This window comes from Pipistrellus kuhlii, unplaced genomic scaffold (genome assembly GCF_014108245.1).
Source record: "Pipistrellus kuhlii isolate mPipKuh1 unplaced genomic scaffold, mPipKuh1.p scaffold_m20_p_8, whole genome shotgun sequence".
In the NCBI taxonomy this organism is placed as follows: domain Eukaryota; kingdom Metazoa; phylum Chordata; class Mammalia; order Chiroptera; family Vespertilionidae; genus Pipistrellus; species Pipistrellus kuhlii.
This window is the reverse complement of record NW_023425584.1, coordinates 18,898,947-18,925,317: the sequence shown is the minus strand read 5'-3', so window position 1 is coordinate 18,925,317 and position 26,371 is coordinate 18,898,947. Positions and strand designations below refer to the sequence as shown.

At 55.1% G+C, this 26,371-nt stretch overlaps 1 protein-coding gene and 1 long non-coding RNA gene across 3 annotated transcripts in view; one reads left to right on the top strand and one right to left on the bottom strand.

Annotated features, from left to right (window-relative positions):
• The window catches only part of PPARGC1B (PPARG coactivator 1 beta), a 96,409-nt gene extending 78,502 nt beyond the window's left edge, over window positions 1-17,907 (top strand). For both annotated transcript variants that reach the window (XM_036423439.2, XM_045576833.1), the window contains exons 4-12: window positions 2,530-2,646; window positions 3,137-4,283; window positions 5,144-5,180; window positions 5,782-5,846; window positions 6,912-7,710; window positions 10,466-10,541; window positions 12,383-12,504; window positions 15,294-15,448; window positions 16,305-17,907. In XM_036423439.2, the coding sequence (XP_036279332.1) occupies window positions 2,530-2,646; window positions 3,137-4,283; window positions 5,144-5,180; window positions 5,782-5,846; window positions 6,912-7,710; window positions 10,466-10,541; window positions 12,383-12,504; window positions 15,294-15,448; window positions 16,305-16,405 (2,619 nt within the window). In that variant the 3' untranslated portion in view covers window positions 16,406-17,907. The remainder of the gene's footprint in view (window positions 1-2,529; window positions 2,647-3,136; window positions 4,284-5,143; window positions 5,181-5,781; window positions 5,847-6,911; window positions 7,711-10,465; window positions 10,542-12,382; window positions 12,505-15,293; window positions 15,449-16,304) is intronic.
• On the bottom strand, window positions 6,277-26,358 carry LOC118710766. Its single transcript, XR_004985520.2, has 3 exons — window positions 26,220-26,358; window positions 24,050-24,052; window positions 6,277-6,289 (listed from the first exon to the last, which is right to left on the bottom strand). It is a non-coding gene; the product is annotated as an uncharacterized LOC118710766 (long non-coding RNA).
• Between the last annotated feature and the right edge of the window lie 13 nt (window positions 26,359-26,371).

The window sequence follows — 26,371 nt, the reverse complement described above, 5'->3', positions numbered from 1 at the left end:
CACAGCTTTCTGGGGAGAAGGTCTCAGCTTTTATGAGCCCCTCAACGGGGTCTGGACCTCGAGTTGCTCATAGCATTTGCCCTTGACTCAGGCTGAGGGTACAAATGCCAAGATGTGCTGGGGTGTGAAGTCCAGCTACACTCCCCTGTTTCCCGCTCCGCTCCTTGGCGCTATGGCTACTGGAGGCTGGTGAGACCCGGAAAATCCGCCTGATGGAATTGGTGAGGTCTTGGGTCCTGGAGAGTTTTGAGCTGGAAAGGCCTTTGACCCAGAGGGGGGAGGGCCCCTTCTGTGGCACAGCAAGTCGGGGTGCTAGCGAACACGAGAACCCAGGACGCCGTTCCTTCTTTTAAGTTCCCCAAAGGAGTGTGAACCATGTAGTAAGCACCTTGGATGTGATGGACATATGGGTTTGTCCAGTCCCACATTGTGGCTCCTACAAGAGGGCCCTGCTTCCTGCAAGATCAGAATCAGACCTCCTGGGTTTGAATCCCCGCCCCACCGTTTAACGCCAATGTGTCCTTCACCTCTCTGACTCAGCTTCCTGGTTTGTAAGGTGAAGTGCCTATCTCAAAGGCAGTAGGTAATACACCTAAACCACTTAGAACGGAGCTTGGGCGGTGTTCAGATGTTGCTCAGTAAATGCTCTCTAAGTCATGATTCTGGCACGACCATTACTAGTAACAATAAGGAATTCTCCGCACCATTTCTGTGTGGGGCTCTGGAGCAGGACCACACCTCTGCGAGGCAGAGAGCGACCCCTGCTGGTCATAGACAGTTCCCTCCTGTGCCTTGACTGCCTTCATTCCACGCGTTTTTGAGCAGTGTTTCGAGCACTGAGGTAGGCACCTGGGAAACAGATTCCTAGAACACTGTCCGAGTTAGAAAGGCCCTGAGGTGTCCACACGCTCAGTTCTTAACCTGGAGTCACGGATGCCAGAGAGCCCACCATTGGCTCAACCAAGGCCCACGGACCTCTACAAACCTGTGTGTTTTTCTGAAGTCAGCAGCTTCTAGCATATTCTTAGAGAGACTCCTGAGTGGGGGGAAAAAAGGAAAGAAAAGAAAAAAGGAAAGGAAAGGAAAGGAAAGGAAAAGAGAAAAGAAAAGAAAAGAAAAGGAAAGAACAGAAAGAACAGAAAAGAAAAGAAAAGAAAAGAAAGAAAAGAAAAGAAAAGAAAAGAAAAGAAAAAGAAAGGTTCAGGTTAATCTACCTGTCCCTGTTATTCCAATGGAGAAAACAAGGCCCAGAGAGGGAAAGGACTTGCCCCCAGTCTCATGCTGAGTTGGGCTGAGCTGGGTCAGAACCAGGTCCTTTCCTCCAGTCCACAGAACGTTTCCTGTCCACGTCAGAGATCACAGCTGTGTGTGTGTGTGTGTGTGTGTGTGTGTGTGTGGTGTGTGTGTGTGTGTGTGTGTGTGTGTGTGTTGGTTTGGGGTCCAGAAGGGGATCCTCCAGCTCCTACAGGAGTGTGGGATGGCCTTTTCTCTGCTTCCTGGGCCTTTGGCACCCCTTGTTGGGACAACCTGGGGGATATGACCCCCAAGGAAACACTCGGTGCTTTAGCAAAAACCTGCCGTACTTCCTGGCTTGCTCACGGCCGTGGCCGAGATCGGATCTCCGGTAGGGCTCCAGTTGCACTCAGCTCCCTGCTAGCTCGGCTGTGACACGTTGCGTGCCTGCCCTCTGGGTGCAGACGTGTAAGTGTCTCCGTAGTTTTTATGGAAAAACTAGGGAAGCCAGACAAGCTGGAGTGTCACATGCTTCCTCTTGTGTAGAAACATCGGGAGGCCAGAGGCGCTCTGTGTATAGCATTAAGTACAGAGAGCTGATTGTCTAACCGCCCCAAACACACACCAGCATCCCAATAAATTGTAAACCCTTTTCAAAATGAATTACCTAAGAAGGCTATCTGTGACTTTGAGAAACCCAGCCAGATCTTGGGCCATGTCTGCCCACTCTGTTCAAGTACGATGTGCAGGTGGGGCAAAAGCAGGTCTCCAGTTGTGAGCACATGAGACGCAGAGTTTATTCTTGTATTATCATCATTATCATGTGTTCGTTATGGTGCTCCTTCCCATACAAACAACTTGAAACCTACTTTCGCCCCACTCTGTATATTGGGAACATAGTCTAGATCAGTGGTCGACAAAGCACGGCTCGCAAGCCACATGCGGCTCTTGGGCCCCTTGAGTGAGGCTCGGCATTAGAACCACTTCTTCAAAATAGACTCGCCCAGGCCGAAAACCAACTTCTGCACATGGGCCACGAAGTTTCAATCGCACTGTACGTGCGTGCCCACATGTGGTATTTTGTGGAAGAGCCACACTCAAGGGGCCAAAGAGCTACATGTGGCTCTCATTTTGCTGACCACAGCTCTAGGTCATTGAATGCCTGTGCTATGTTCTTCCCAGGGCCTGTGATGACAGGGTCAGTCTGAGGGGCTCGCTGGGGCTTCAGCCTCTCTGTCCTCCATGGCCTCCGGCTGTGGCTCAGCCCAGCTTCTCTCCTCTCTGCTTCTCCCGCAGCTGCAGAAGCTCCTGCTTGCCACATCCTCCCCAGCGTCTGGCTCCGATTCCCAGAAGGAAGGGGCCGCCTGGCGCCGGACCAGCCTCAGGTCCAAAAGTCAGCGGCCTTGTGTCAAGGTATTTCTGCCCATGCCCTGAAACCCATCCTGCCCCCCGGTGGCTGGGGCTGGGGGTGCACCCTTCAGCTCTCTCTAGGAGTTTCCAGCTTTCCTCCTGGCTCCTCAGGCAGTCCTTGTGCCTGGTGTGCTGGGCACTTCATGAGACCCAGGCCAGGTTGGGGTTCCAGAAAGAGCCCCTCACATTCTCTCACACACACCCATGTTCCAGGCAGTGCCAGACTCTGGGCTGGAGGAGGGACCAGGGAGGCGTGGCCTGACCTAAGGGGGCTTTTTCTATGTGGTGACTGCGTGAAACAGATCTCGTGGTTTGGAGACACAGTAAGGAGCTGGGTCTCTTTTGGGGGAGCCGTGGGGAGTTGGCAGCTGTATTATGAACACGTAGGAGCTAGGGCCAGACCTTCCTGAGCCCAGCCAGTGGCGCAGGGGTGGGGCCGAGGGGAGGAGCAGGGCGGGCCTCCCTCCTCACTCTGGTCTCTCTTCCTCCCCAGGTGGACAGCGCCCAGGAGAAGAAGGCCCCCACAACGCAGCCTCAGAGCCGGAGCTGTTCGGAACTGCATAAGCACCTCACCTCGGGGCCATCCTGCCCCCAGGCGAAAGCCCACTCCCCGGAGAGGGGCCTGCAGCCACCAGCCCCCCTGCCTCCCCGGCTCCCCGCCAAGGAGGTTGAGGAGCCGAGCAAGGACCGCCTGAGCCCCCAGCCAGTGCCAGCCTCTCCCTGGGACTCCCCTGCACGGGGCAGGGCTAGCTCCGGCGCCCAGATTCCCCCGGAGGACATGCAGGCTGTGCTGCAGCTTATCCGCTACATGCACACCTACTGCCTCCCCCCGAGGAAGCTGCCCACGCCGGCCTCAGAGCCAGCCCCTCGGCCCTGCACCAACCCCCCCAAGCAGGCCAGAACCTGGGCCCAGCCCTCGCCCCCCTCCAAAGCCACGTGGGCCAAGTTTTCCATCCTGAGGGAACTTCTGGCTCAAGATGTCCTCTGTGATGTCAGCAAACCCTACCGCCTGGCCACACCCGTCTACGCCTCGCTCAGGCCCCAGCACAGGCCCAGAGACGGCCAGGCCTCCCCCGGCCGCCCGTGTCCCGTGGAGGAGGTGAGGGTGGCAGCTTCACCCAAGAGCAGCGGGCCTGGCCGCAGCCTGCGCCCTCTGCGGCTAGAGGCGAAAGGCCATGCCAGCCGGGTGGCTAGGCGGCAGCAGCAGGAGGAGGAAGAGGAGGAGGAGGAGGAAGAGGAGGAGGAAGAAAAGGAAGAGGAGGAGGAGGAGGAAGAGTGGGGCTGGAAAAGGCCGGGCAGAGGCTTGCCGTGGACCAAGCTGGGGAGGAAGCCGGAGAGCTCGGTGTGCCCCGTGCGGCGTTCCAGGAGACTGAACCCGGAGCTCGGCCCCTGGCTGACGTTCACCGATGAGTCGCTGGGCCCCTCGGAGCCCCAAGGGGAAGGAGCCCTGCCCTCGCTGAGCCTGGCTCCCGAGGCCTATGACACAGAGGGGGAGCAAGGCAGCCCCACGGACGAGGACAGTGGCCAAGACCAGCAGCAGCAACCCCGGGGACCCCAGATCCCGGCTCTGGAGAGCCCCTGTGAGAGTGGGGGTGGGGACACCGATGAGGACCCCAGCTGCCCTCGGCTCCCTTCCAGAGGTAGTCAGAGTCCGTCTGCAGGAGAGGGGCAGGGGTGGGATGTGCTGGGAGCCGGGAGCCCTGCCTTGGTCAAGTCCCTTCTCCTCTCTGGATCTCAACTTTCCTTTCTGTACAAGGGGCTAGCTGGGCAGATCTTCAGGGATCGTCCATACACCAGTCAGGGGCCAGGCGCCACTTACTGAACGAGGAGGGGGACGCCTGCCTTGATGGGGCTTGTGTTTTGGTGGGGGAGACGGGTGACCAAAAAGTAAGCACACAAGGAAGATCATTGCCTATGGTGATAAGTGCTCTAAAGAAGACTCTGTGGGTGATGATGGGACAGAAGGTGTGTCTGTAAATTCAGCTCCACATGAAGGTGAATTTTACATGGTAACAGTAGTGGTGATGATAGTAAGAGTTCTCTGTTCTTCTGTGTACCTGTGCTGGGCACTGGTCTAACACGGATGATCCCCACTGACCTCCCCGCAAGGTTATAATTGCCCTGTTATAATCCCCATTTTGAGACACAGAAATGGAGGCAGAGATTCCTTCAGCTAGTCAGTCCCGCATCCATGGGCGCCAGAGCTCCTAGTCTCTGGCCTTGGGCTCCCAGCTCTTCCCCCTGCGCTGCACTGTGTGGCCAGGAGGGGTCGCCCTTTGCACTCATCTGCTCTTTCTGGGAAATGGAGTAAATCTCCCAGGGGCTCGTGTTGCTGAGACACCTGGGATGAAGGAGGCTGTGGGTTGTCCCCTAAAAATGGCAGAGGCTTTGGGTCACGTGCTTGAAGGGAGCTGTGCTTGGTACCAGTTGGGGTCTCCTCCTTTGCTAATGGTGCCATGTTGAGGGATCTTAACTTTTTTCTCTTTTGTCTGCATTTCAGACTCTTCCAGGTGCCTCATGCTGACCTTGTCACAAAGGTAGGTTTTGGAAATGATCGGTTTGTTATTCCATGAGACTTTGTCCTTTTGGGGGTGTACTTCGGGGTAGGGGGCAGGAGGCTGGGTGGTCCATCAGCCCTGAGCCTAGCCCTGCCCCCATGCCCGTGCCCTCATTGCCCCGGGGCCCTTGGAGTTGGGCTCCCGTAGAAGGGAGTTTGCTGTTAGGCACTAGTCTCTGCAGGGAAGGGTGGGGAGTCAAAGCCTCCACCATTTTGGAAGCTGTCCTCTCCAGGACCAGGGAGGGAGTTCTTTTCTCGATGGGGGGAAAGCTGGAAATGCTGTGTGGCTTTGGGCAAGTCTGTCTCCCTTTCTGGGCCTCAGGTGCGCAATCTATAAAATAAGGAGGCTGGCGATCCTTGCCCTCTCTCCATTCTCCAGGAGATCTATCTTGCAGCTTTGAATTTCCTCTAAAAACCAGTTAGTGGGGGAGGGAGGGGTCTCCAGCATTTCTCCCCAGGCCTCACTTCCACGGGCAGCAGAGTCAGGCTCTATCACGGTGTCCCCTCGCCCTCTCCCATGCTGGGGAGGTGAGGCCTGCTGCTGACCGGCCTCTTTCCTCTCTGTCCTCCCCGCCCACCAGTGACCCTCCTTTTGGCAAGAAGAGTTTTGAGCAGACCTTGACAGTGGAACTCTGTGGCACGGCAGGTGAGCCGGGGCTGCCCTTGGGGGAGCTGGCACCATGCCCAGCAACGAGTCCCCCACCCTGAGCAGCCCCTCGGGCGGTGAGGGGTGCCCCCTTGAGCTCTCCCTGCCACTGTGGCACAGGCTGTGCCGGGTCTCGAGATGCACACTGAGGGTGTTCGAAGCAGCAGGCTCGGGGGCCGGCTGGCCTGTGAGCTGATGTCGGGGTCAGCAAAGGTAGAGCCGCTGTCTTCCCCCAAAGGAGCCACAGTCCTCTGTTGGAGACAGACTCACACCCTGACGAGGACTGTTTTGTTCCCACTAATTCCAAAGTATGAGCAGAGCTCTGGGAGCACAGAGGGGCGGTGCAGGGGGCGGAAGTGGGGCCTGGGCAGATTTGCAGGGGGCATTTGAGCTGGCGTTGCAAGATGGGTAGGAGCTGAGGAGACAAAGAAGGGGAAGGGTGTCTCTGGCAGCAGAATCAGCACGAGCAAAGGCAAGAGCAGGGAAAGTACAGAGGCCCTCGAGGAGGCTGGTCCCCTGGCATTGTGACGTGGCAGACCTGAGGGGTCAGGAAAGAGCAACCACAAGAGGCTGAGAGGAACGCCAGGCTGAGGGGTTTGGTGTTGATCCCGTAGACTTCGGGAGCCCAAGAGAGGAAGCGATCTGTGGTGTTTTCTGAGTCCCCTCTTGTGTGTGGGGAGGATGGAGGCCAAGGGCAGATGCAGGAGCACTAAGGACACGAGATCAGATCCAGCTGGGAGGCAGCTGGGAGGTCCTGTTGAATGACGGGATGGGGAGCAGGAAGTTATCCCGGATGGTTGGGGGCTTCGGCTGCCATTGCCAGGCTACAGAAGGGATGGCAAATGGGTTTCATCATGTCAGCTCCGAAAAATGGATGGTGGACTCTGCAGAGTCCCAGGCCATGCCCAGGCTCAGCCAGGAGCACGGTAACCGATTAGTGATGCCTGCGGTCCCGTTGCGTTTGGGAAGTGGGGTCCCACTTTGCCATCCCCAAACTAGGGTTTCGGTGTCTCTTGGAGAAGTGATCTGTCCCCACCTCACGTGTCTCTCCTCTCGCATGGATAGGACTCACCCCACCCACCACCCCTCCCTACAAGCCCCCGGAGGAGGACCCCTTCAAGCCGGACATCAAGCACAGCCCGGGCCAAGACACAGCTCCCAGCCGCCCCGCCCCGGAGGGCCTCCAGCTCAGGGCTGCCACGGGGGCGGCCCACAAGCCGCCCAAGCAGCACCCGGAGCGGAGCGAGCTCCTGTCCCACCTGCGGCACGCCACCACCCAGCCCGCCTCCCAGGCCGGCCAGAAGCGCCCCTTCTCCTGTTCCTTTGGAGACCACGACTACTGCCAGGTGCTCAAGCCCGAGGGCGCCCTGCAGAGGAAGGTGCTGAGGTCCTGGGAGCCGTCCGGGGTCCGCCGGGAGGACGGGCCCCAGCAAGGTGCCCCGCGGGCGGAGGCGCAGGCCTCTGGCTGGGAGGAACGCAGGAGCCGTGACGCAAGAGCACCCCCCAAGGACAGCCTGCTGCTGAGAGACCACGAGATCCGCGCCAGCCTCACCAAGCACTTCGGGCTCCTGGAGACGGCCCTGGAGGACGACGACCTGGCCCTGTGCAAGAGCCCCGAGTACGACACCGTGTTTGAGGACAGCAGCAGCAGCAGCGGCGAGAGCAGCTTCCTCCTGGAGGAGGAGGAGGAGGAGGAGGAGGAGGACAATGATGAAGACTCAGGGGTCAGCCCCCCTCGCTCTGACTACTGCCCCTACCAGAGCCCCCCGAGCAAGGCGGGCCGGCAGCTCTGTTCCCGCAGCCGCTCCAGCTCCGGCTCCTCATCCTGCCGCTCCCGGTCACCAGCCATCCGCAGGACCTTCAGGTACGGGTGGGTGGCCTCTGGAGGGACGATGGGCAGCTGAAAGCCCCAGTTCCCAGGGTACCAGGGGAGGGAGGAGCCTTGAAACTGGGTCTGCGTTTCCCTGTGTGGTCCATGACCTGGTGAGAGGCCTGAGGGTGGTCTCCTGGGAGGGGTGGGGGGCTGTGGGCTAGTCCCGGCGGCACGCAGAGAGCCTGCTGAGTGCCAGCCAGGAGCGGCCCCAATCTCCTGGCCTCAGGAGGGGAAGAACCTCTACTTTCCACCATTTGGAGCCTTAGGTCTAGATGAACTTACTTCCTATTCATCTGTTTTCTGCTTATATACTTGTAAGATGGGTAGGTTTTTATGGGAACATAGACATACCCAAACAGTTTCTTACCTACGTGCACATGTAAAAGGAAAATTAGCATGATTCTATTCTGTGTTCTGAAACATGCCCGGATTGAAAGCAGGGATGAGGTTTTATCCCCTTTTCCAGTGCTGCTGAGTTGCACTGTGACTTTCCAGTCAACCCCCCTTTTACCTTTGCTCCGGGTGGTGCGATGGTGCGTCATGAGCCTGTTTGCTCATCCCGTCTTTGCTCACTGAACCGGCCTGCAGAGGGAGCCGGTCCAAAAGTCAGTGGATTGCTGTGCAGAAAGCATGGAGGAGGTCTGGCATATTTTGTTGGAGGCAGGTTGCTTCTCTCCCTGATCCCAGCAGGATCTTCCTGGCGGGGGTGGGGGGTGGGGGAGCTGAGGTGGGTTGGTGCAGGTCCCAAACCCTCTGTCTGAGATGCGCCGGAGTGACCACTAGATGGTGCTATTGGGCCTAGAGCAGAGCCGTTGAGTCACCTGGAGGGCTGGTTCACAGGGGATCGCTGGGTCCCTGAGTTTTTTATTCTGTATGTCTGGGGGTAGATAATTTGCATTTCTAACAAGTTCCCAGGTGAGGATGCCCAGAGTCCCCAGAGTATGACTCCGAGAACCAGCATTCAGAAATAGAAAGATACCTTTTCTTAGAAAACTTCAGCTTCCTGTTTGCATATCTACACCTGCAGCTCTTCGCCCGTTTTAAAATCTGATGAATGCAGAGGCTCCTCCCCCATTTAAAAATGTGCTTATACATCTACCTTGTCATTCCATTTTTATGGAGCTCCCCAGGCACTAGTGTTTCGAAGCCCTGGACCATGTTCCTCAAAATGAGCTCCCCAGCGATTTCTCTAAAAGCCTTTCTCTATAATAAGCACAGATGATCAGTTAGGACCGGCTCCCTTAGACCTCTCTCCTGCTCCGTTCTCCCTCCCCTTCCCCGGGGCTGCTGGAAGCTAAATGACTCCGTGTTTACTTGAGGCAGTTTCTCTGCCACGTTCTTTCCTTGTTTCAGAGCTCCTGAGGTTCTATTCCTGTCACACCCATCCCCCAACACCAGACGGAGTTGGAGCTGACAGATTCTGGGGTGTGTAGGCAGGGCCTGCCTCCGGGGCTTGCTGGTGAAGAGTTGGGAGCCTTTCTAGAAACCCCCATGACTTCTTTCCTCCACTCGCTTTAGGCCAAGTTCAGCCTGGCTTTTCTGCTCCCTGGAGAAAGGTGACTGCCTTCCTGCTGGGCTGCCTGGCAGAGCTCAGCACCTGGCGAGCCTGGCAAACTAGTTAGTCATCAGCCTTCTCCAGGCCCACAGTGCTTTCCCTGTGCTTCCGCCACCAAACGCTGCTCGGCAGGAAGCGAGCATTCTGAGCGGGTTTAACAACACAAGCCCCAAGCCCCGAGGCACCTTCCAGTCGCTCTCAGCTCTTCCAGGGACGCTGCCAATTCCATGGCAGGTGGACGGTGATACTGTTATTGCGGAGCACGTTACAGTTCGCCGGCCACGTACCCTTCTCTTACCCTTTTTGATGCCTTGGGAGAGTGCATCTGCTTCCTCTCCCCGTTTTATAGACGAGGAAGCTGAGGCTCAAAGAGGTTCAGCAGAAACGCAGGGCATGCAGTTATTATGCACATAGGTCCTGGGCTTGGCGTTTCCGTGCAATTTCTGATTGGACCTTCACAAAAGGCTGAGGAGGTGGACACCATCGTTCTCTCTGTTTTGCGGATAACCTGAAGCTGAGGGGGCTTACGTACCTGGCCCAATGTCACCCAGCAGGGGGGGCGGTAGGGCCAGGCTTCCAGCACAGGCTGTCTGACTGCAGAGCCCTGTTCTTACCCTCTGTGCTGTATCCCATTCCCAGGGGTGCAGACAGCATGTAGGAGAGCCAGACCCAGCCACTCCTCACGGGCCATGCTCCCTCCAGAGGAGAGGGCAGCATGCGGGCAGGCAGGAAGGCACAGGTGTGCCTTCTGGATTGAATAGCCTGATGGCCGGACTGGACATGGGGCTGTGATGGCAGCCCCGGCACCAGCCAGCAGCGGGCAGTGGGTCTGATTCTGCAGACCTCACTCTTCCTCGGGCTTCTGCACATTCTGGTTTCAGCCAATCCTATCCTGCCCCCTGAGCCTCTGGGTTTTCATCTAGAAAATGGGGAAACGTAAGAATGCATTGGTTTCTTCCTCCGATCAAACACGGGAATGAAGTAAAAGGGCCTTTTTATCCACAAGAGCCTGGCAGCAGGTGGTGGTTCCCAGCGATCTAGTCCCAGAAGGTGGCAGGAGGCGTGTGTCCGTGGTCAGCCCCACAGGAGGCACTGGCTGCCCTTGCCCAGGGGGGTCCTCATAGACCTGCCACCCTCCCCACACGGTCCCTTCTGAGAGTGAGTGCCTCTGCTTTGCTTGTTCACTGACAGATGTGAGAGCAGAGGGCCGTGTTCAGATGGAACGCCAAGCGTCCGGCATGCCAGGAAGCGGCGGGAAAAGGCTATTGTAAGTGACCTGGGGCCCCGGAGCCCAGAGCCAATGGGAACCAGCAGGGTGTCAGGAAGGACCGGGACTGTGTAGGCCTGCAGCTCTTTCGGGGCAGGTGCAGTTGGGGAAACAGAGCCAGGCCCACCAGGCCACACCCTAATCCCGCCCCCACCTTCTGGGTGACCTTGGGCAGGTACCCCTGCTTCCCTGAGCCTCAGTTTACTCCTCTGTACACAAGAGAGTTGGGCCTTATGCTTCCTAAGGGTCCCCCAGCTTGGTCAGGTCTAAGGGACCAAGAGAACCTCCATCCCTTGCTCCCCACACACCTCTCTAATCCTCCCCCAGAGAAATCGCACAGACCCAGCCTGCCTGGTGAGCCTACTGCAAAGCACCTGCCCCACACCATTCATCGGGACGCTGGAGGGGTGGGGGTGGGGGGCGGTTTGAGGGTGAGCCAGCCCCTCCATGTCACTGGAAAGAAGGGAAAGGGGCGTAAGACAAGCACAAACAGACAAACGGACCCTCTCTCGATTGCTTTCCCCATGACGGGTGCTTCGGGGAGGAGGCAGGGGGTACACTGAGGGACAGAGCTGTCTGCAAACAGGCTGAGTGTGGGGTGTTGTCTTAGAATCCAGGTGTGACCGACCCTGCAGGAGTTGTGACATGTGTGGCACGGTCCTAGACCCCGGACGACTACAATGAGCAAGACATAGGGTAGACGAGAGAGCGAGAACAGGCTCATAAACAAGAAATAAGCACTGTAATTACAGGTTGGGAGAAGCGCGTGAGGGCAATCACGTCACAGTGAGACTGGGGGACTGTTTTGACTGCTGGGGAGGATGGATTTGTATGCTGGTCTGGAGGCAGGGATTCTTCTAGGAGCTGAGCCCTGAGGGATGAGAGGTACCAACCAAGCAAAGACTTAGAACAAGAGGCCAAGGTGGGGAAGAGTGTGGTGAATTCCAGGCAATGCCCAGAGGCCAGGCGAGGGGTTTACTCACTGAGCTTCACCGAGGCCCATCGTGTCCTGGTGTGGGGTGCGCAGTTCCCATGACTGCTGACGGCAGAGCCTGGGAGGGCTCCAGAGTCGCTGGCCTTGCCCTGCTCCTGGAGGAAGCCTGTCCCAGCCAGAACCTGTCCGTGTTGGCCCTGGAGGCACCGGCTCCCAGGTTCCTGGGGCCATGGCTGGAATCAAAGCAGGTCCAAGCGACTCTTCCATTGGCAGTGGCTGGAGCTGGGCGCAGCCGCAGGTGGAAGAGGAGAGGCCAGACTTCCCTGCCCCTGCTCACTGCTGGGCGGCTTTAGGGGCCCCTGGGCGTGGTCCCGAGCTCTCCTGAAGGTGGCCTCTGGCAGGGTGTCTCCAGGCCCTGGCAGAACCACGGAGAATGCTGGCTCCAGCAGCCCTGTGTCTCCTATCCCGTCCCTTTCCTCCCAGCCCACCGACTCCCTGGACCACCTGGCTCCCAAGGACTGCCGCTACCACCTGGCCTTCCCACCCCCACCCTTCCCCCACTTCCCAAAAATGTCTAAGATGCAAAACAAATGTGGAAGCTCCTGAGCATGAAGTTATAGTAACAGCGATGAGCCCCTCTGCTTCTCGGCTCAGTCTTTGCTCATGTTCTTCAAGGAAGCAATTGCTCCCTTGGGGGTTACTTTCCTACCCCAAAGCCCCTTCTCCAGCAGCACAGTCCTCTGGGGGAGCCACCGTCAGTGCCTCTCCGACTGCAGCCCCTGCTGGTGCCCCTCGCTCAGCCGGGCGTCATGGCCTGGGCGCCAGGAATCCCTGGGAGCCTGCCACCAGGGGGAACCGGGAAGCCAGGCAATGACGGGGTCCCTCTGTGTCCCCCCTTCTCGAGCAGGGCGAAGGCCGAGTGGTGTATGTTCGAAATCTCTCCAGCGACATGAGCTCCCACGAGCTGAAGAGGCGCTTCGAAGTGTTTGGTGAGATTGTGGAGTGCCAGGTGCTGACGAGAAGCAAGAGGTGGGTGGAACCAAGCTCTGGCAGAGGCGGGGGTGGGGGGTGGGGGGGAGAGGGGTGCAGAGGGGCAGAGGCCCCCATCCAGGGCTGGCCACACAGAAGAAGCCCTAGGAGGTTTGTGGAACACATTTGAGGAAATCCACAGCCTGGACTTGGAGAAGGACCAGTAAGGACCGTGCAGCCCAGGAATAGCAGGGGACACGTGCGGAGGGTTTGCTTCCATGCATTCTCTAAACTTCCCAACTCTGTGCCTGTGACATACACACCCATTCTTCCTGTGGCTGACCTTTTATCGGGGACTCAGACAAGGTACCTGAGCAGCTGGTTCGTGGCAGAGCCAGATCTGCAGCCTATGTGTCTGCTCCCTAAAACTGAGACAGGGCAGCCAGCAGCCCGTTGGGGTGAATGGCATCGATGCATTGGAACCTCGCTGCTCTGCAAGCTCCACACTGCTCCTCCCTCCCCATCTCTCTGCAGCAGCCATGCAGAGAGCGTCCGTTCTCCTGGGCAGCCCGGTTTTTCCTCACTCAACCTGGGGAGGCAGTGTTTCCTCTGTCAGGGGTCTGCAAAACTAGATTGCATATAAAGGTACAACTTAGATGGCAAAAATGTGGTCAGTTTTGAAATAATTCTGAAGTACCTCCTACTATACTTGCAAGCTACATTATTAAAGTTTTTAAATCCTAATTTGAACATAATTTTTAAAGCTTCAATGAGGAAATAGTGTCTGCATAAAAATCCTGGCATACCTCACATCCATTCGATGGCCACAGAAAATAACAAGTGTTGGCAAGGAGGTGGAGGAAAGGAAACCCTTCTGCACTCTTGGTGGGAATAGAAAATGGTGCAGCTACTGTGGAAACAGTGTGAAATGGCCCAAAAGATTAGACATAGAACTACCACAGGATCCAGCTATCCCACTTCTGGGTGTATACTCAAAAGAACTGAAAGCAAGATCTCACAGGGATATTTGCACAACCATGTTCATAACACCATGATTCACCATAGCCAACAGGTGGACAGCACCCAGGTATCCATCCACGGGTGAATGGATGAAGAAAGTAATAGTATATGCATAGGATGGAATGTTATTCAATCTTAAAAAGAAAGGAAGTCCTGTTACATGCTATAAGTATGAATGGATCATGAGGACATTCTGCTAAGTGGAATAGAGCCAGTCACAAAGATATACTGTGTGATGCCACTTGTCTGACAGGGTCCTTATACCAGTTAAAGCCATAGAAACAGGAAGTAGAACAGTGATTTCCTGGGGCTGGGAGAGGGAGTGAGGGAGAGCTGTTCAGTGGGTATAGAGCTTCAGTTTTGCAAGATGATGTTCTGAGGATCTTCTGTTGCACCACAACGTGAATATACTTAACTCGACTAAACTAGACACTTAAAAATAGTAAAGAAGGCCCTGGCTGGCATGGCTCAGTGGGTTGGGCATCAGCCCAGACACCGAAAGGCTGCCAGTTTGATTCCTGCTCAGGGCACACTCCTGGGTTGCAGGCTCCACCCCTGGTAAGAACTGTGCAGGAGGCAGCCGATCAATGTTTCCCCTCTTACATCAGTGTTTCTCTCTCGCTCTCGCTCTCAAAAATTAAGAAAAGTATTTTAAAACAATAGTAAAGATGATACATTTTATGTGATGTGTTTTTACCACAATTTTTTAAAAGAGCCATCATACAAATGGAACTGTTTAAAGTCCTGTTCAGTCTTTAGGATACCATATGAGGTTCACATGCCAAAGCAAAAAGCAAATTAATTTTTTATTATTTTTTAATATTTTATTGATTTTTTACAGAGAGGGAGAGAGATAGCTAGAAACATCGATGAGAGAGAAACATTGACCAGCTGCCTCCTGCACAACTCCTGCCCCCAACTGGGGATGTGCCCACAACCAAGGTACATGCCCTTGACTGGAATCGAATCCGGGACCCTTCAGTCCATAGGCTGACGCTATATCCACTGAGCCAAACTGGTTTCGGCGCAAATTAATTTTTAAGGAAGAGGGTCAGTTTGTTGATATTTTTAAAGCACACATGAGTAAGACATATTTAAAGAGGCAGAGGGGATTTGATGTTGTCCTGGCTCAGACAAGTGTCAGGACCCGGGACTCAGTGGAGCGTTTATTAGGCACCGGCTGTAGGTAAGCCTGTCATAGGGTGAGGGGAACCTCCACATCGTCTCTGCCCTGAGTCTGCACAGCCGCGGATTAATCGGTCAGGATTCGAAGAGCTAGGGGTGAGGTAGGACTGACTTTGGGCTCCCTGAGCCTTGGCAAATGTCACAGGTGTCTCCCATGAAGGATGAGATGCGTGCCAGCGAGATTAAGGAGGGTGAGGCCAAGTTAGCAGCCAAGGAAGTGGTGGGATGGGGGAGGAGGCATGGCAAACCCCAGAAAACGGGAATCCTGGGGGGAAAGGGAGTGTGAAGAGCAACAGCCTTCATGGCAGGAGGCCTGAGTGAGGACCCCTGAGCCCGCTGACCTGTCCCCTCCTCCCTGCACTGAGCTGGCAGCAGCCCCTGCTGAGGGGGTGGGTGGTGTGTGGCGGCTGGCGCTGGCAGATATTCCGTGAAGCACCTGCTCTGACAGTTGTTATATCGCAGAGGTCAGCTTAGCCATTGTCCTGGTCTCTGCCTAGGGTCATGCGACCTGGGTCATTGTCTCTGTTTGGAGATCAATGACATGGTGGTGGGTCATTGGCATTCTACCCCTCATCCAGCCATGGGTGGTCTGACAGAGTCAGCCAGGCCGGCCCAGTGACACAGTCCCCTGTCCTGCCCCACAGAGGCGAGAAGTACGGCTTCATCACGTACCGGTGTTCGGAGCACGCTGCCCTCTCCCTGCGGAACGGCGCCACCCTGCGGAGGCACAACGAGCCCTCATTCCGGCTGAGTGGCGGGGGCCTCCGGGGCTTCTGCTGGCCCAGGTACACCGACTACGGTAAGTCCACCGGCCCTCCGTGAACCCCAGGCCGAATGCCCCATCCGGACTCAGCTCCTAGCCCCGGCTCCCTGTGCCAGTGCGGACGGCTCTGCGGCCACTTCCCTCCTGGCTGCCGCCTTGCTTTCCTTCTGGTCTCTGGGCCACCTCGTCCTGTCCTAGGACCGGCACCAAAAAGAGATCCAGGTCTCCCGGGGCCTCTTGGAAGGTCCAATCGTGTGCCCATAGCCACGTGGCAGCACCAGGACCTCACAGCACCCCTGGCTGCCCTGTACCCCCAGAGGGGCATTCCATGGTAGCCCCACAGGCAGCAGCCTTGTCTGGTAACAATGCCGTGGCCATGCCCTCCCCGTTTGGGGACAAGCCAGGGAAGAAAGACAAAGAAGTACAGTCTAGGAGAGAGTTATTTGCAGGGGAGAGTCCGCTGCAGCCTCCTTAGTGTCAGGGGGCTGGGAGAGTCTGGGCTAGGCAGCACTCCCCCTGGCGCATGCCCATTTCTGGGACCCGGGTTCACTGCCAGACAGGGAGGGCATCCTGGTTTTGTAGGCTGCCTTAGCCAGCATGCACCACGGCTTGCTAATGGGCAGAAGGCTCTTGAGGGAAGTAGAATTCTAGGATCAAAGAGCCCTGGGGTGCTCTAAGTCAGCCCCCATCCTACCACGGGCAGCCATAGCCCTGAGCCGTTGGCAACACAGTAGATGCGGGACAGCAGAGTGGCAGAGCAGGTGCCCACCGTCCAGGGCTCCCTGAGGCCTTGGGCCATGGGCTCTCCGTGGTGGCAGATTTTCTGATCGTATGTCCTTCCCAAGTTGCTCACCTCCTTCCCTACTCACCGACTCCTCCGCCCCTCGCCCAGATTCCAATTCCGAGGAGGCCCTCCGCGCGTCTGTGAAAAGCAAGTACGAAGCCATGGATTTTGACAGCTTACTGAAGGAGGCCCAGCAGAGCCTGCGTTGATCACAGCCTTAACCTTCGAGGAATACCTCAATACCTCAGACAAGGCCCTTTCAATATGTTTACGCTTTCAAAGAAAATAAGTATATGAGAAGGAGAGAGCGAGCGAGCGCATGAGAGAATACACATGAGAGAGAGAGAGAGAGAGAGAGACTTGAAACTGCTGTCCTTTTGAAAAAAAAATAATCAATGTTTACATTGAACAAAGCTGCTTCTGTCTGTGAGTTTCCATGGTGTTGACGTTCCACTGCCACATTAGTGTCCTCGCTTCCGACGGGCTGTCCAGGGTGCGGCTCCCAAGTGCTGGGTCGGTCACCCACCTCCCCCGCCCCCACCCCGACTGACTTCCCTCGTAGACGTGCAGCCGTATCCGCCATAGCATCTCTTGTCCGTAGCGTGTGATGATGAAATTGTTACTTGTGAATAGAATCAGGATTATTATAAACTCGTTTTTAATTGAAGAAAAAAGTATATCCTTCAAACAATGTATTTATTGGCTCAGATGTGCTGTGCCTGGGGTCATTGTATCGCTTCCTTGATTTTTTTAACTATGCACTGTCCCGAGGTGTTTGCCACTGAGCTGCTCTGCTCCCTTTGTGAGGACGCCCCACGGGTGCTGGGGGGCTGAGGAAGGGCGGCCTGCCGTCCCAAAGAGAGGTTTCGGGGCCTGGCCTGCCAAGCCCTGCCCTGCCCTCATGTTGCGGGGTTGGGTCCAATTACAATCAGAGCCCAGCTCACACGGAGAGTCCCTGCCTGGCCTTGAGTCCTCAGGTGTGCAGAAGGAAGGCAGTTCCCCAAGAGTTGAAATGACCTGCGCAGTCCCACAGGCAGAGCAAAAACCAGCCCGGGCCTCCTGATTCCTGGTCCCATGCTGCCGCCGTAGCCGGGGTACAGAGGCCACGTTCCAGGGCTGCTAAGAGGGGAGGTCAGCTACCTTGGGCAACAAACTAGAAACCTGCAGGCTCATCATGGGAGTTATGGCAGCAGCCGATTCGGCAGCACCGGGTGAGTCCGAGCTCTGGCGTGCGTTTTGGTCCACGGGTCCTGCGGTGTGCCTGTTCCCGTGGCCGCGCCGCCCGAGCTTCAGGGACACACCCGGAGCGTCCCAGACAGGTGGTCTGGGAGCAGTCATCTCTCCTGGACCAGTCACCACCCTATCGTACCCCCTCCAGCTGGCCTGTCCTTGGCCTCAGCTGTCAGGTTGTGTGGGTGGCATGGGACAGGGAAGCAGGAAGAGGGTTGGGGGCGGATAAAACCACCTCCTAGCTCCTTTTCAACGTAGAAAACCTGCGAGTTGGGCTTTCCTGTACATTTTGGGTTCTCGGGTGATGATGTCGAAGCCATGTCAGGGTTGGATGTTCCTAAGGTGCCTTGGGGGCCGTTCATGAGGGAGCGCATGGCCGGGCAGGAGCTGAGCGTGTGACTTTTGCTGCAGAAAGAGCAGCTCCCGCTGGGCCTCATCCAGACACCAGTGTCCTGTGGTAAATTTTCACATTGAAAAAGAAGAAAACAGGTCCTGCCCCTTTAACAAAGTTTGAGATTGAAAGTCATTAAACTAAACAAGCTAAATTAATCTATTGCTAACGCCAGGCCTAGTCCTTTCAGAATTGATAGTTGGTGGTTGTTTTTTGTGGAGTTTTTTAAGGTTTTCAAATACCTCCGTAGGTGAACTGAGCCGAGGAGCTTGTCCTGGGTGGGGAGCGTACTCCAGGCCCACAGAGAAGGCTGGAAGAGGAGGCAGGCTTTAGAAGGGAGAGGGACTTGGAGCTCCTGGGTGACAGGTCACTTGGTCTCTCTGGGCCCCCATTTCCTTTTCTGTGACATAGACTGGGGGTGAATTAGGCAAGGTGATCCCTCAAGGTCCCTGCCAGCTCTACAGCCTTAGCTTCTGTAGTCTCTAGCTCCAGATGCGTGCCACTGGAGTCACATCTTTGGCCAGTGGCAGACATAACTAATTGACCACAGCACTGAAGTTCTTTGAGCCTGGTTGTGCTATTAAAATCTTAAGGCAGACATTACTAATTGATCAGAGTTTAACCTGTTTGACATCTTGGTCTAATTGTCTTAAAAGTTATGGCAGCTGGGTTTCGTGCTGGCTCATTCCTGTCCATCACATCCTGACCTATGAGAGAAAATTTCCCTGAAATCATTGCCTGGCACAGGGCTCCCAATATTCCTGTGACACATAATTTGGGGTGAGGCTGGAGACTAGGACAAGCAGGCGTGAACCTGTTTGGAGGAGGCAGGGCTTAGGAGGACGGACCAATTAAAGGGGCTTCCTGCAGCACAGACCTGACCATTTTAAATTCCTTTTATAGCTGCTCACTGCCTAGCACTCAGTAGGCACAGGATACATGGCTATGGGGTGGGATTGAAAGCCGTCTGCTGCCTCCCGAGTCCTCTTTTGCACCCAGGAGGGCCTTGAGATTTCACCCTGGGGTAGCCGGTAGGAAAGAACTTGGGATTCAGAGTTGGACGAGGCCATCTCTACGCCCTTCTGACGGGCTTCTCCCGCGATTGCACTAGGCCAGGGGTTCTAGTGTGGGCAGGGAGTGCTTTAGGGTAAAGAAATGCAGATTTAGGGAAGGACAGGCTTCTTCCCCTCTGCCAGGCCAGCCGATGCCGTCCCTTTACTTCGGATGAACACAGGGCTCTTGATGTTACTCAAACTCGGCCCTTGAGCAGAGTAGACATCTGAGCATGGTGGCGGGGGTTGGGGGGGGGGGTGAGGGGGGGGTGAGAGCACTCGATGTGCCTGAGGTCAGAGCAGGGGGGCCGCTGATGGGGGAGGAAGCCTGCCAGGGACATCCAGCAGAATCTGCTCCCCGTCCTCCCCATAAAAGGCCACGGATTCTAAAGCTGACCGGCCCCGTGGTCCTCCTCTATCCTGAGGACTCATTCGGTGCTGTGTCTCACCGAGGAGACTCCAAGGTCTCTTCAGAAAAACTAGTCCACCCGGGGCTCTTTCCCACCAACGTAAGGAGTCAGCCCAGAGGGAGCAGCTGCCGTTGGCAACCACCTCGCTGTTGTCACTCTGTCCTCGTGTTTGCCCTCGATGATGTTTACATGTGATTGCCATGAAGCTTCCTGTAGACTGTGTCGGTCGCCGTCCACGCAGGGCGGGTTGTACTGTCCATCTCTGTGTGCCGTGCTGATGTTTTCCAAAAAAAATATCCGATCCAACCGCTAAGTGGAATTCTTCCATCTCCTTCCTCAGTCGCTACAAGGCTGAATCAGAACCCTCGCTCGCGGGGGCTCTGGTTACCGAAGGAAAATGCATCAAAGAGGTAAAGATTATGAGTGGATGGAGTGTAGCTAAAGCCCCCACCCCCTGGCCCCTTCACACCCTGTCCCCCTAATCAGAACACTGCTTGGAGTAAAAAAGCACCATGTGGGTGTCTGCAGCATTGCCTGAGGGAGGTGCTCGGGAGAGAGGCAGGGTTTCGGGGGCGGGAGGAGAGAGGAGGAACACTCTGAGCTCAAAGACGCAACACCTGATGTGGGAAGAGATGACGCAATGAGAAGCTTTCATCGCCCACAGCCTATGCGCCTCAATGTTCTGACAGCAGTTTCTTCTGGGCACGTGCCATACTCATGCCCAGGCCGCTGTGCAGGTGGGGAGTGGAGGGAGCAGGGGGGGCATGGGCAGCAAGATTCTTATGCCTGGACAGGTCAGAACCCCACCCTGGGCTCAAGTTCAGTTGATTTCCCAGCTGAGCCTGCAGCTCGGGAGACGGGTCATTCCCACTGTGAAGCAGAAGCCACCCCAGAGGATTTGTCGATCTGACTGACTCACTTCATGTCAGAACGGCGGTCATGCTCTTAGCACTTGGCGATGTAGCGGTCACCTTCAGGCATGACCAAGGCAGGAAATTGGATGTACAGTAGCAAATAAAGTGAACCTAACGGTTTCATAGGCCAAAGAAGAGGGGACCCCCCCCCCCTCACCTTTCCTCATTGGGGCGAAAGGAAACCGCTGAGTACTTACGTGCAATATGTTCAAGCTGGTCCCAAGTCTCGGAGGCGTTTGCACACACAGATGGGCTCGGGGCTGCTTACCAACGCTGGAGGCACAGGGTAAATGGAGGGAGGGCTTGGGACCTGGGAAACCCACTGGCACAGAGATGTCCTTAGCCCAAAACAAGGCGGGGGGGGGGGGGGGGGGCGGGGCGGGGGAGCCTGTGGGAGCCTGCTGCACTCGGCCCAGGAAGTAAGCAGAGGCTGACGGTGCACTGAACCAATGAAAGCACTTTGAGAAAACCACAGCACGGCAGCCTGGCTGCAGGTGTCCGCACTGGCAAATACTGGTCCCTCTGGCTGGTGAGGTGCTCTCCTAGGGACTGGGCGGGGCCTCAGGAAGGGCTGGTGTGAGGGAGGAGAGAGCGGAGATACCTTTTGAGACATCAGGGGCAGGAGAGCCCATCCTAGAGCTGGCCCTTTGCTGGCCTCTTTGTTGGAGACCCTAGAAATAGGGAAGTTTAGACCTCGGTACCTTTTTGTTCTTTAAATTGCAACAGGCCAGCTGCCCATTGAAATGGATTTGCAGACCACGTCATTTAACTATAAGCCATCTCAGACTGCGGAAGTCCGTGTGTCTTCCCTGCTCTGTGACCCTGGGCCTCCGTTTCCTCCTCCATCATAGGAGAATATTGGACGAACGCTTAAGTTCATCGAATAGACTCCGACGCCCTTCTCTCGCTGTGCCCAGCTCACGTTCAGGGTGAGGTTCTCTGCAAGGGAACCAACCAGCAGCCGTTTCACACACACACACGGTCCTGGCAGAGCTACTGTGTCCCCGGAGGCCGGCTCCCCAGGACAGATCTAAGCCATAGTTTCTGGTGGGGAGGGTGGGACGTCCCACCCCGGCGTGGCTAGGTGGCTGGCCATGTGCCACCTCACATTAGCCTTGTCATCGCCCCCACCAAGCAGCTCTTATCCCGAATGTCCTGACCACATGGCTGTTTCTCTCTTGCTCTCAGACAATACTAGCAATACACTGGTTGTTTGTTTTTTTGTGTTTTTTTTTTTTTTTTTTTTTTTTTCAAAACAGCTTAACTTAGGCACTTTTCACAGATTTTGGTTTTTTTCTTCAAACGATTGTAAAACATACGGGGCAGCAGGAGGCCTCGATCACGCTGTGTATGCTCCAGGCAGCTTTTGTTTTTTCGTTTCTTTAATGGTATTGCAGCGGGGACTGGAGCTTCGCGGTTTGGAGGGACAGATTATCAGATACTCTGCCTCCTCAGAACACTTTGCACATCTGGAAAGCAGCTCAGAGACCCCACTGCCTGAATCGGGAGCTTGGAAAAACAGTTTTGTAGGTGGTCAGTCCCCGGGGCTGGGCCGCAGCACCTCAAAAAGGTGTTTCTGTATCCAGAAGCCCCTCTGTGCTGTATTTTTCTTGTCAAAGGATCCTTCCAGGAAGCCTAATAAAACCTTTTCCACTTCGCTGGCCTTGCTCTGGGTGATTTTTTTTTTTTTTTGAAAGGATTGGTTCGCTTCCACTTCAGCACTTTGCCTTATCAACGTCTAGTCGCCATCTAGTGGCCAAAGACTGTATCCACCAGCTACCCAGATGGAAGGCAAATAAATCCTTTCTGCCACTCTGCTGTCCAACAACACCCAATTTGGGAAGGAAGTGTGATGTCACGAGTGAACTGTCTATACTATTTAGAGCCCGGTGAACACTGCTCAGGAGAATCAGGCAGCCACCTAGATGCACACAGACTGAGCAGCACACTAACTCCCCTGTGGGCAGAGGAGTGGGCCCCGTGGCCAGCGGCCCGGGAGGGGTTGACTGTAACTGCAGTCATGGCCACCCAGCTGCTGGCCTTACGTGAGCCTCTGCTGGGCGGCCTGCGCTGCCCCTCGGGACAAGCCACGAGATTGGGTGTCAGGATTCTGCGTGGGGCTGCCATGGCCTCTGATAGGGTCCACCGAATAGCCAAACAGTTTATATACTTTTGTTGTTAGTTCGTTTTTTGTTCCTGTATTTTGTATTTAAAAAATCTCGTCAAGTGTTTTTGTGTTAGGAATAAAAAGTCATACACTATTTCCAACTTTGTTTCTTGAGGGATGCTCCGATTCCGAGGGAAACGGGTTGGAAATCTCCAGGGGCGTGTGGTCAGGCTGGCCGGTGGGACAGGGAGGTGGACCACATTGCTCTCCAGGTGGTTTCTGGGGACAGTGACCATCCGGAAGTCCGGCTCAGTGCAATCCACTCCGGAACTTCACACCTAACCCCCTTCACCTCCTTGTGCCACGGTCTTAGCACTGGGTTTGAGCATCTGCTTCTTCCAGGGGCAGCTGCTGATGTGGAAACCACCATCAGATCTCTCCCCCCAACCCCAGGTTTCTGAAAAAACAGTATTTGTAGGTAGCCTTAATCCACTGGGCAAGGCGGTCCCCATGTTCCAAGCATTTCCAAATTTTGGACTCAAATCCTTTTCTCTTGGTGTGACCATGCAGCCTGCCCTCGAGAATTCTGAGCAATAGGAGGCCAGGGCTTTCTCCGGCTCTGTGACAGGGTCAAACCAGGGAATGGCTAACCTTGTGAGGTTTGGGTATCCCCAGGGGTACTTCGTAGGGGGCATTATTTATTAGGAAGCTCAACAAAGTAACTACAGCCTGGGGTGCAAGAGTGCAAGGCTGTGTGTGTGTGTGTGTGTGTGTGTGTGTGTATGTGTGTGTATGTGTGTGTGTGTGTGTGTGCACCCGCATACCTGTCTGTGTGTACGTGTATGTATGGAATTACATTGATGCATTTCTTGAGAAAGGTGCAAGAATTTCACCTACACAGAGGGACACATCGCTTTGTTATTTATAATAGAAAGCTACATTTTAATTTTTTTTAAAGGACACTGCTAAATGATTGGGAATCTCGAGTTTTTAGTTTTGCTATTTTTTTTTAATTGGTAGAGGATTTTTATATATTTTTCCCCATTGTGTTGGGTTGTGTCCTTATTTATATAAATACTTTGTCCGTAAGAGGCAAGGAAAAAACCTTCTTTGCTTTTAATTCTTGTGGTCGTCGCCGTCCTTATTTTATTACCGGTGTGATTCACCCGTCTTACCTTCTGAATGAGAAAATGTTTCCCCTGTCTTTGTACATTGTCAGATTCTATAGTTTCATAGGTAATTTATCCAGATTGCTCTATGTATTATTATTCTGTGAGTATAAAGTTCTATTTTAACGTCTGTAAATACTTCAGAAACTGGCTTCTTTTCTGACTCCCACTGCGGAGCTATTGTTTACATCACAGAAACTGTAGAATCTCTATGCTCATGTACTGTAAATAGTGAAGTGATCTGCTTATAAATAAACTTACAAATACACTATGGAGATTAAAAAGGAAATACCACCCACCGCCCTGCCCAGGTGTGTCTTTCTTTGTGGGTCCTGAATGCTCACGGAGGGGCTGGGGAAAGGATTCTGGTCTTGGCATCACCTTCTCAGCAAAGACCCCAGTCAAGGCGTGTCCTGCACCCCATCCGGAATTTTCCGAGCTCACTTCTCTTTCCTTCCCAGGTTCACAGCGCTTTTCTTGGCTCATAATGAATCATTCAGACTCCCCTCGCGTAGCAGATGGCCCATGACCGGCTTTGGCCGTGACTTTTAGAAAGCTCTACCACTCTCTGCACAAGGACGCCCTTGTGTGGGTGTAGCAACGTTTTCACACTAAGTAAATGTGCTGGGTGCGATGTTTTGACATTGTGGTTTCAGGCAGAAACACTCACCAGCTGACGGCTCTAAGGCAGCATTTGCTCAGAGGCGGCGGAGAACAGGTTGGGATTGTCCTCCGCAGTTGTCAGTGAGCTAGAAACGTCTCCCTCGGCTCACCTACCCCCGGCCTTTTTTCCAAGACTGAGCCTTGCGGGTGTGCGTATATGTCCTCAGTCTCAAAGCACTCTTCTATCTAGCCTTTATTTTGCCCTAAAGGAGCTGCGTTAATGTTTTGTTTTTTAACGTTAGTCTTTTTAAGTGCAATCTGAGAGCATGATACACCCAGGTGCCCCCAGAGGGTTGAAAAGCTGGTGAGGAGGATCACATACAAATAACAGGTACAGTAAGCCATTCCATCTTATGTGCAAATGATTCTCAGATTGATGTGGGTTTTGTTTTGTTGCCTATAGAAATATTTTGTCATTGTGTGTGTGGGGGGGGGGTATTTTTTTCAATCTGGAATTTGTCTGGATTGTTTTGGTGGGAAGGGAATGCGTCGTAATTTTTCCCTTTAAAAATGATGGGGTGCCCACACTTAGCGGCGGGTTCCCTGGCAGGAATGAGAGTCCTGAGAGAGGTTATGTGATTGATTACTCGATAACTGTCACCCCATTACTAGATGCTCACCTCCAGGAGAACGGGGTGCTGCTCCATTCACGGCAGGGTGCCCAGCCCCACTCGTCAGGAACTCATGCGCGAGTGAGAAGCGCCTGTCCGGGGCCTGATGACTGTGCTGAGCCAGGGAGGCAACCAAGCCACCAAGTCGCAGGTGCAGTCGGTGATGCAAGAAATAGAACGGGAGCCTGTGCTTGAGACCTGGCTCTGCCACCTTGGTATGTGCAAGCTGAGGCAAGGCACCTCTTAGGCCCCTGCCTCCCCAAATATGCAACAAGATGACCCGCTGAGAGGGACTCCAGGCCCTAAGTCAGGTGGATCCTCAGAAGCAGCAGATTGCAGGCAAAATGATGGTAAGCCGGAATCGAGCGTCAGGCTGCTGGGCTTTGAGTCCTGACTTCACCACTTGTCAACTGGGTGTCCTTGGGCAGGTTTCTTAACCTCTCTGGGTCACTTCCTCGCCATGTGACAAATGGGGCTAGTAATCGATCCCACCCTATTGGGTTGTTTGTGAGGATGAATTTAGACCGTGCACAGTACCTAGGACATGAGAGGCACTTTGTCAACATGAGGTGCAACCCTCATTGTGCGTGGCAAGGATCATGACCCAGGAGGGAAGGCTGGGGACAATGGAGAGTGGAGGGAACCTGCTCCCGGGACCGCGCCTGCACCAGCAGCACCGCCTGTGTATTCCTGGTGCCCACTGTGTCCTCTGCCGCTTAACCACTACATGTGACGGGCGTAGGAACGTGCCTTTGCTTAACAGACCCCTGCTCTGAGAGTGTCCACTTCAGGAGGCCAGACAGTCTCGCGTGGGAGGTAAGAGGTGAGGGTTCTGGGCCCAGCTCCCTGTTGACATGACTGAAGCCCTGGGCAGGGCTCATGCGTCAGGAACTCCGACTGACCCTCTGTGGAGTCCCAGGACCCGTGCCCCGTACACCGTGTTCTCTGAGCATGGGCTCCGGCTCCCGGAGGGAAGCCAGGGAACCGTGCTGTGAACTTCGCCCAGCCCATCCCCTGGCAGGCCCTTGACCTCCTCATTTGTCTAAAAAGGGGAGGTGAGAGCAGACAGGTGGTTTAAGGACAGTTCAGAGGAACCGTGTTCTCCTCCTCAGCTCCTAGAGCCAACACCGGCTTGTAGGAGAACCAGGGGCAGAGGAAGCAAACAGACACATCCAGAATATGGGTCAGCTGACACTCTGCCACAAGGAAAAGACTTAAACCCACTTAAGAGACAGCTACACGTGTAGAACTTGTCTGGGTCAGATTCGAGCAAACCAACTCTTAAAGACATAGTTGCGACAATGGGGGAGAGCTGCTGTCCCGAGCTGGATCCCCAGAAGGCAGCTCTGCAGTGGACCTCACCCTGGAGCTGGGGTGGCCCTGAGAGCTGTGCCGTGTTGGGCCAACAGGGCCAGACCTGAACTCCTGGCATGGGTCAGTCGTTGGCTGCAGGCCACGCAGGGGAAGGCCACACACCTTGGGCGAAGAGTCTCCGTGCAGCTGAGGTAATCCCCACGGGCGGCACGGGGCTGTCTGCCGGCAGCTCTCACAGCCACTGGGACCACAAGTCCTCTCCACAGTGAAGGGTCTGGACACAGTATAACCACCCTGGAGTCTAGGTGTTCATT